Source organism: Ambystoma mexicanum, chromosome 3p, assembly GCF_040938575.1.
Source record: "Ambystoma mexicanum isolate Mex_15411 chromosome 3p, UKY_AmexF1_1, whole genome shotgun sequence".
In the NCBI taxonomy this organism is placed as follows: domain Eukaryota; kingdom Metazoa; phylum Chordata; class Amphibia; order Caudata; family Ambystomatidae; genus Ambystoma; species Ambystoma mexicanum.
Window position 1 is genome coordinate 444,622,652 of NC_090925.1, and position 9,912 is coordinate 444,632,563.

Here is a 9,912-nt window from a genome sequence, read left to right on the forward strand (position 1 = left end):
TGAATAAAGTGTGTAACTAGCTGTTTTTCTTTGTCTGAATACCCGGGGTATTCTTTAAGGCACCAGGTCAATGGGCAGTTGATATCAACGCATATGAAAATGGAGAAATCTCGGTTGCCATATGGTATGGCTTCCATTAGAACTTATGTTTCTGCGTTTATTTTTTAAAAGTGACACTTTCTTGCATGTTTAGGAATGCATTCAGTTGAATCAGCGCTTAATTTTTCTGGGTGTGGGGGCTAGCCAGGACTCAGCCCTGGGACTTATTTTTGAGCCCCAGCTTGATTATGTTGTGGTGTGTTGCCAACTTTATTATTTTAACTTTCAGTCAGTCATAGTACCATAACAACCAACAACAGTGTGCACTGGCCAGGGTCTATGCATCCTGGACTGGCTCATTGTTATTCACAAACCTGATGACCCAGGTTGGCAGGACAGGACTATTTATCCATTTTTATGACAAATATTGAGATGTGAGGTGACAATCCTGGGCACTGATGCCGGCCATTTACACACACTGCTCCACTCAGCCTGCATGGCATTGCTGCACATGCTCTAGTGTAATAACCAGAAGAGGGAGTTGACAACAACAGGACAGTCACCAGCCAACAGCCCTGACACAGGGGGCAAAGTCAATAAAAAGACCCACATCGAACCGGAGAGCCAGTCATGAGTGTCAATCTATGCAAGCCGATCTTGCTGCAGTGATTACCAGGCGACTCATCAGTTCAGTAATGATTTTGCCTACAATTTAACATAGGAGAGAAGCGTTTTTGCTTTTTTTTCTCATGGTTACACTTGACACCGAAAGGATCAGAGAAAAATGTTAACGATGATGTGTTTTAAAGAAATACTTAAACATTTAATTTATTTTAATACACAACTACTATGTTATGTTGATTTCACCCTCAATAAACCAGTCGGGTTGCAATTTTAACCCCAAACATGTTGTCACTGTATGGGGCAGCCAGGTGACCATGTATGGAGCAACAGTGGGTGGTGTCAACAATAGAAGGGGAGCTTCCACCTCCCCCCATCCAAGAAAATATTTGTGCCCTGGCACTTATTTTCTTACGAATTAAGAATTGCCAACACAGATTGTGATTGCAGTTTCAGAAAGCAGATTGTGCTGTCTTCAGACATTGTTGGCGAATCTTCACAGTTGCCTTTAGTACCACGGTCCCAGTATATTTAATGTATTTGAGAGTGGTCGCATAGCTTTATCTGACCTGTCCCATTGTTCGTTTTCCATGCAGTTTAGTACAGAATCATGGATACACCACAATCCGGGTTCATGGAAAAATGAAAAAGTGGTGAACAGAATTGATTAAGTCAAAACTTCTTAAACACTAGGACTTCCACTGGGGCCCATTGTATTCAGTGAATTTTAGCATATCTCTTGCAATGCCAGTGGAGGGAAGCCGTATACTAATCTGTTTTCATCACAGCCCAGAAGGCACAATACACAGCATATCTCTTTGGACTGCTTCCTTTGAGAAAAGGGCACTCGGATGATTTACACATGCTTGGCCAGCTTCTGTAAAGACAGTGACAATATAAAAATCTGATGGCATGGAATTGTACCCAGGTATTACCCACCACCAAAGTTATGAGTGACAAGAAGAAGATGTGAGTCCTTGGTAGCAGAGAAATGGCATGTACCACATGGAGTCTGATCTACAAGGTCTATAATGGTATCAGGGCTGCCCACAATATCAATGACAGCATACCAGATAAGGAGGCAGAGGAATCGCACACATTGTACCTCTTATTGAGGACATACTGAACAACTTGATTGGCGAACGGGGGACAAACAATCCAGATCATTTTCTGATTCAAGGGTCTACAACCCTCAGCTTTCCAGATTTGTTGGACTATGGGCCTCATTACACGGTAGGCGGTGAGCCATGGCGCTATTAGCGCCATGGCTCATGCCGGTAAAATACCGGCACCGCCTTGGCGGAAAGGGGATTTACCGCCCCATTCCAAGGTTGGAGGGGCGGTAAATCCCCTTTCCGCCATTGCCCTTCCCCATTCCCATTTCTGCCCCATAGGGCTCTATGGAAATGGGGAAGGCGCTAATTACGGCACCGCAATTTTGCGGTGCCGCAATTAGCTCCGAGGTCCCTTAGCGGGTTGGATGTTAACGCCTGCAAGAAGCAGGCGTTAAATCCTCCAACCCGCAAAGGGACCTCGTAGTACGGCGGTAAGGGTTAACGGTCACCGTTGCCATTAACGGTGAGCGTTAACCCTTACCGCCGTCCGTGTAATGAGGCCCTATGACTGCTATGACTACTGGTTCTAGGTGATTTGGACACATGTATTTGGTTGAGGGAGATTTCATCAATTTATGTTTTTTGTTAGGGATATTTTATCGCAAATGTATATGGGGGGGCGTCCTCTCCCCTCTGATCCCAACGATTTGTATTACCCAAACCCACCTCCCACATACATGCGCAATAACATTGATTAAAAAGACTTAGGCAAATTCTCCTTCGACAAAATATGCTGAGGCAAAACCTCCCATTCCAGGATTCCTGACTAGTGGCAAAGCTGGCTAAGGCTGATTGGAGTTGCAGTCCAACTTATCTAAACGAGTTCAAGGAGGCAGACAGCTGTTTGAACAATCAGTTCCCTATAAAAGGACAACCAGCAGCAAAGGATTATTTTCCAGAAAAGCCATGTGAACTCAAATAGGAAAATCACCTGACCAACTCTTTAGTGCCATGGGCACAGTGTAATAATGTATTTGCACTACTGGAAATTTGGCACAAGGATGTCCGTCTGTGATCTCTAACTCCATGCTTCCCCATAGCAACCCATAGTGCAGCCAACCCTCAGAAATGGCTTGTGTTTGACTTTGTAAACATATCTCATTGCAAAAATAAACAATGATATAGAGCAAAATAAAATTGCTGAAGATTTAGATGCCCCCAGGTGCATCAACCACTCCGATAATGTACAATTAACGTGTCGCATCAACACGATTATCCACTAGTTACATTCCCTGACTTCGGCACACATTGGCTCATCACATTCTGTTCAGTATTCTGTTTATGTCCTTTACTCTTAACGTACTTCATACTAATTGACTGAATGAATTCACAGCCGTACAGTACATTTCAGAAAATCCTTTTCTAGCTCACATTGCTACACTATTCAATTTAAATGCTCTTCCCAAAGCAACATATGATTTCCGTGAATGTTTTGCGCATCTCCACACTGCGGAAAGCGTAAATGATGGGATCAATGACGGAGTTGCACATGATCAGAACCAGGTAGGTGTTGAAGTAGGCGGTGTAGCGAGCGCAGTAAAAGTTTGATGGGCATGAAATGATGAGGATGAGATGAAGGAAGAAGGGCGCCCAGCACACGATGAAGACCCCCAGAAGGATGGTGATGGTGATGGCCCCCTTCATGCAGGTCCTCTGCTGGACCTCTCCGTCTACGGGGAGGGCCGCTATCCGCTTCACGTGCAGACGTGCAAACATGAACATGTGGACGTAGAGGGTGGCCATGAGGACGAGCATGGTGAAAAACATGGTGATGAGGCACACAATGACAGTGGTGCTCTCGGAGTAGACTATGAACACAATCCCACAGACGATGCACGCCACCCAAATAAGGACTATGAGGACCAAGGCTTTCCTCACGGTCATGATGCTGTGATAGCGCAGAGCGTAGAAGATGGTGATGTACCTGTCGATAGCAATGACCAACAGGTTGCAAATGGAGGCAATAAGCGAAATGCAAATCATGGTGTCAAACACATTGTCCATCTTCTGGAGAAGCTCGTCGTCGATGACCAAATATCCGTTGATGACCACAGCGATCATGATCGTCTCCAAAGAGTTTGAGACACTCACAAGCAGATCTGCCACTGCCAGGCTGCAGAGGAAAAAATACATCGGGGAATGTAGGTTGTTGTTCTTTAAAATGGCCAGGATGACGAGAATGTTTTCAAGCAAGCTGATGATCCCCAGCGCCAGGAAGATTTCCGTTTTATTGACCCCCTTCTCAGGGAAATCGATAGTGCTTCGGTTTCCGAGCAAGATGCTTTCGTTGATGTCTCTGGTGTCATTTAGCAGAATGGGCTGCAATGTGAAGAAGAATTGCGTAGCATTCATCGTACGAGGCGCAGTTGGAATGCCCAGCAACTTTACGGCAACATGGACGCAAATTCCTCCAGTTCGAGGACCAGAGCTGGCTTCGATAAATCTGCGTACATTATGCATATGCTGGAACTTGGCTCGAACTTGCCCTCTTTGCTGTCGATGAAGCAGTCTTGAAAGACCCGCGAAAGTGTTGTTTTTCTTGTCAGCACCTCGGCCAACCGCATTCCCTCTGCATTAAACTTTTTAAAGAAGAAAGAATCCGCCTTTCATTTTTCGGAACCGATGCTGCACTGTCGCCCGGCGTGCGTGAAGTTCTGAGGGTTGGACGGATCTTGCTGGCCGCTCGTGCTGCGGCACATCTTTTGCTGTTCCAGTGACAGGGGCGAATGAAAGCGTCATGCCATTTATAGGGTAAGGGAGGTGGCGCGGAAACTCCTCCTCAAACCTCTGAGCAAGGAGCTGACCACTTAGTACGTAGCTACCTTGCTGAGTGGGAGAGGGAGCCGCTCACGAGCAGCAGGTGCGCCAACTCCACATTTAAGTACCTGCGCAGCTGCACAGATAAGGATTTGGTGCCCTCTGCAGACAAGATAAGAGCTGTACGAGTACGCGATTCCGGCATGTTTGTTTCAGCTCTCACGAAGGCAGGATGGTAGTGCAGCGTTTGTATCTCTCTGCCCCATTTCACTGGATCATGAGAAGTTTGACGCTGGGGGGTATGGCATTTGGGACGTATTAACGTTATTCCTGAAACTGTTTCTTGTCGTAAGCAGGGAACTTCCACGGTAATGCCCATGGCGAACTCGATTATGCGTCTAGAGGCGTCATTTGCCAGCGTGACAGCATCTACTCGGAACGACTAGTTTCCAAGCAGTTTATTTTTTATGCGTCTAGAGGCGTCATTTGCCAGCGTGACAGCATCTACTCGGAACGACTAGTTTCCAAGCAGTTTATTTATTTATTTATTTTTTTGTGGCCGTTCCATAAACACTGCATTTTAGAAACTCTTCATATATACAATCTGAATATTATACGGTCCATGTAGTCATGGTTAAGTTGTTAAACCTATAGGAGGATCGTTTATTCGGTGGCTTGGGACTTCGCTCCCCCTACAGGAATACTCACAAAATATGCATATGGCCTGCTCTGAATGTTTTCGTAAAGTTTGGAGAGGTTTCGAGCAGAGGGGGAAAAGTTATAGGAGGGGTCCCACATTTTTTTTCTCCATAGAATGAATGGGGAAAATCTTTGCGCACGGCTAGAGGCCGAACGGCTGGATGGATTTTCACCAAATTTGCGGCAGGAGCGGGGGCTTGGGTCATAAAGCATGCTTTTGTGTGTTTGGTGAAAATCCGACCAGTACTTTTGTTGCAAAGAACTGAAATGTACGTCTCCAAAAATGTGTGATATCTGGGTTCGTGGCGCGGACAGAAGTGTCATTGGCTTGCAGCACACTGTGATGTCGGCGAACATTAGACGCGACCGGTGGTTGGCTGGAGGGAAGCGGGCTGTGCGTCAACGTTTTTGGGAAACGCCTCCATGGTGTATCTGAGGAAAGTGCGGCTCCTAAAGGGACTGACAAAAATATTTTACGCCACGTGGTGGTGGGAAGAAGGGATGGAAAGGGTGGGGCAGAGAGAAGCAGAACATATATATTTGTTCAGGTCGAAGAAGACGGTGGTGTGCAAGTGGTGTACATGAGCACTGTGCAAATTTGGCCTCACCGGGAGGGGTTGCAAAATATGGTTTGCAGGATCGAGTGGGTGAAGGAGGGGGTGACATTTTCGGGTGAGGGAAAAGTGGAACAAATGATACATTTGTTCAGGTTGAAGAAGACAGTGTAGTGTGAAGGGTGTATAGCGCCATGCTGCAATTTGCGGGTAGCTCCTTAGGGGAGAACCTTCTGAGGTGACTGCATGGACACTCCATTGGGAACGCGGACTGCATTGCAGATGATGTGCAGAAAGTGACAATTTTTTGTGCTGCGTAGGGGCGCCGGTGCTTCTGTTGACTTTGTGGGTTTCCCTTGAAGTAAGGTGGTGGGTTGGGCCGTCGGTGGTAGTGGGATGTTCGTGAAGTATGGCACATGGCCAAATGTTGCCATGCATGCCTGCATTGCCTTGTAGCTGTTGTGTGCAAGGCCTAGGCATTTGGGTGTATGGGCGGAGGCCGTAGGCCTCTGCTTGTACCCAAGAGCATAGGGCTTGGCCACCACCCCTTCAATGCAATGCCTTCATGCATGGAAGAGCAGTGAGGCATTTTGCGGGTAGCTCATCAGGGGACTACCTTCTGTGGTGAGGGTGGAATGCATTGCAGATGATGTAAAGAAAGTGAGAATGCGTGACATTGCCACATGGAAGGATTTTCTACCATACCTGTTTTGCAATATGGGCCATTCACGGAATTACTCACATATCCTTCATTGACGGGTAGCTTCACCAGTGACTATCATTCTTTGGTGACTGCAGGCAGACTCCATTGGGGATGGGGAGTGCATTGGAGACAATATGTGATGTAGGTTTGAGAAAGGTGCCTTGTTTGGGTCCGCTAGTATACCCATACGTACCTGTAGGTAGGAAAGCTGCATGGCCACGTTACCATGCATTGCTCTATTGTGTTCTAATGGGTGTGTGCATGGACTAGCCTCTTGGGTGCATGGGCGGAGGCCGTAGGTTGGTGTGGGTTCTCATTGTGTTGTGGTGGTGGATAGGGGTGGTGGAGGCAGTGGTACGTTTGTCAAGTATATTATGTGGCGCCATGTTCCCCTGCCTGCCTCCATTGCCTTGCAGTGGTTGTGGGCAAGGCCTAGGCTTTTGGGTGCATGGGTAGCTGCACAGGCGACTATCATTTTTAGGTGAGTGCAGGCAGACTCCATTGGGGAAGGGGAGTGGTTTGGAGACAATATGAGGATATTTGCAGTTGGTGTACTATGTTGTCTTGTGCCTGCAAAGCCACTACCTATACTCAGGAAAGCTATATGGCTACATGATCCCATGCATGGCTGTATTGCCTTCTAGTGGGTGTGTCCACGGACTAGGCGCTTGGTTGTATGGGTGGAGGCCGTAACCCTCCGCATGTACCCAAGAGGCTAGGCCTTGAGCCCAATCCCCCGCAACGCAATGCAGCCATGTAGGTACTCACGTTTGTAGAATCATTGTGGAGGACATGTTAGAGGTTTTACAGAAGGAGTGGTGAGACATGGCACCATTTGCCTTTGGAATGGTGTGGCCGTGAACAGAGGGAGTGCAGGAAGACATTGGAACATGCATGAGAGCACTGTCATAATGGTATCTCGAGTGCACACATATGTAAACAGAGTGCATGTCATTGGCCTTTGGTAACTTTGGAAAGTTATTATAACCATACTTTGTTCCATCCCACACACTTTGCAATATGTGAATGTCATAAGGTACACGCCTTTGTAGAATCACGGTAGAGGACATGATAGACTTGCTACTGCAGCATAGGGGAGATATGCCACCATCTGTGCAGCTACTCATATGTCCTTCATTGGCGGATAACTGCACAGGCGACTACCTTCCAAGCCCATTGTGGATAGGGAGAGTATTGCAGATGATATTGGGAAATTTCTATTCAGTGTACTATGTTGTCTTGGGAGTGGCAAGCCCCAACTGCCTTGTGCACATTGCTAGGGCCCTTTGCACTAACAGTCTGGGCACTGGTTGGAAGTAGGTTTCCGAATTTTGCCTTCTTTGGGTCTGTTTCTATACTGATATGTAACTCTAGCATACACTCTTCCAAATATGCATGTCTCCTGTGGGTGCTGACCATTACAGAATGGTTGTGGAGGACATTTTACAGTTGGTACAGCATCAGAGGTGGCGTGAAGTGCGTGCACTTGCATATGGAATACATCTTTGGACTTGTTGCTGTTCATGGACTGACATGCCACCATTTGTGTTTGTTATGCTGTGACCCTGATAATACCCTGTGCTTTGAGAGTGAATGAAGATATTGCGACATGACACGAGTTGCTAAGCAGTACACAAGTATGGATAATGTACAGACCGAACCACATACATTTGCACAGGAGAAAACTATCAACATCGTTACGTCCTGCAATATACAGGACGGCAGGCCATCTGACTGTTAGCTTTCTTTTGCATACTTGTTGAGATGGTCAATGAACGCAGTTTGCGTTCCTATTGGGTGCAATTGTAATATGTGCATCGCTTTCTTTACATGTACGTGTGGGAGGCATACACCATCGCAAAAATCGCTGTCATAGCGGACTTTAGTTGTGGAGAATCGTTGCTCACGGCATGCACTCCAGGCATTTTTGTTACGTGAATGCAAAGCATATCACACTCTGCCATGTGAGCACCTAGCTCTGGAAAGGAACAACATAAACAAAAGCAAAAACAAACATGGGCACACAGAGCGTACGGTTCGAGAAAATTCCCATACATTATGAACAACACTGTGAATTGTCACACATGCTTTATCTTGCTACAGAATGTTCACGCAACTGTGTAACATGGCTGCCAGCAACGCAATTTTATTTTGCAAACAAAATCCAGTTTGCAATGCCGTCTGTGCACTTCCGTACTTCTTTTGACGTCTAGCAAAGTGGAAAAAGGACAACTTTGTGGTCCTTGGTGGGCTGTGTGGAAGAACACATTTTCTTTGCAAGGTAGACAAGGTAGAAGTGTTGCTTCTGGGATGGTATGCATAATAAACATTTGCAGGTTGGTTCGTATTGCCAGGACTGCAAATGGACACACCGGCCCATATCGGTTGGCCCAGATAACAACAACGGAAAAGACATTGCTTATGGTATTCTTGCAATGCATGGCCCACCACCAATCTGTTGGGAAGTGGAAAGATTGGTACACACAGAAAGGTGGCAGGTATCTAAGAAGAAAGAGGAATATGAATAGATGTAAGTAGACATTATTAGTGGCAGCTTACAAGACAAGAGTTTGCGCGGACGATGTCATACTAGGTAGCTGCCTCATGGACCATATAGTGTGTGTTTTTGAGCAGCTTCATATGTTAACCCACTGCTTTGCTCTCTGTTCTGTAGGTGATACTGTCCTTGTACGGCTCCACACAAGCACCATTTTGTCAAAACGTTGCCACCAGACGCTCCTTTCATGTGTTTTCTTTTTACAAAAAATGACAGTGCTAGCTAGTGTTATTAGACCCACGTCATAATGTCTCTGTGTGTGTCCAAAGAAAAAATTAAAAAACAACCGCCATGGGGCTCCCCTCGGATTGCAGGAGAATGCAGGACCTGATTTGCTTAAAAATGCAACATTGAAATGTGAGCTGTCGATGTTTGCGTGCCAGTTGACCGCTGCGTGAACCTGTGGCCATTATTACTTTCAATACAATGAGGTTGCGTAGAACTTGTAATTGTTTGAAAGGGCATAGTAAGGGCAAAACAGGGAATGTATCACTGTACGAGTGAGCATAAGGTGTGCTGTTTCACTGCACGATTTGCTTTCCCTTTTCGTCTTGTACTTTATATCTGGATTACAGAGGCTTGGGAAGAATGTCAACAAAATGAAGTACAATCACAGTTGCAATTTACAGGTAATGGTGGAGAGATGCCACTGTAACGGTGCATGGTTACTGCTGTCACTAACATCTGTACAATGCACACAGAGTATGTGGTACAGCACATTTATAATTATGCATACAAAACTGCAGCTTAACAAATTTTAGGCGTAATACACATGAGATGTAAAGTTGTACTTACATAACTTTGGCAAATTTCATGCTTGTTTGGGTGGGGGAGAAATTGCAGTGTACACCTATGGAATCGTTGCAG

The 9,912-nt window shown here is 46.1% G+C and overlaps 1 protein-coding gene across 1 annotated transcript; it reads right to left on the reverse strand.

Annotated features, from left to right (window-relative positions):
• Nucleotides 1-1,989: 1,989 nt before the first annotated feature.
• MC3R (melanocortin 3 receptor) lies at nucleotides 1,990-4,617 on the reverse strand. The gene has a single exon (XM_069651124.1). It carries the CDS (start codon nucleotides 4,233-4,235, stop codon nucleotides 3,165-3,167), a length of 1,071 nt encoding a protein of 356 aa, XP_069507225.1. The 5' UTR covers nucleotides 4,236-4,617; the 3' UTR covers nucleotides 1,990-3,164.
• Between the last annotated feature and the right edge of the window lie 5,295 nt (nucleotides 4,618-9,912).

Coding starts and splice junctions, on each gene's coding strand:
- MC3R (XM_069651124.1), bottom strand. CDS start 4,235: ATGCATAATGTACGCAGATTTATCGAAGCCAGCTCTGGTCCTCGAACT.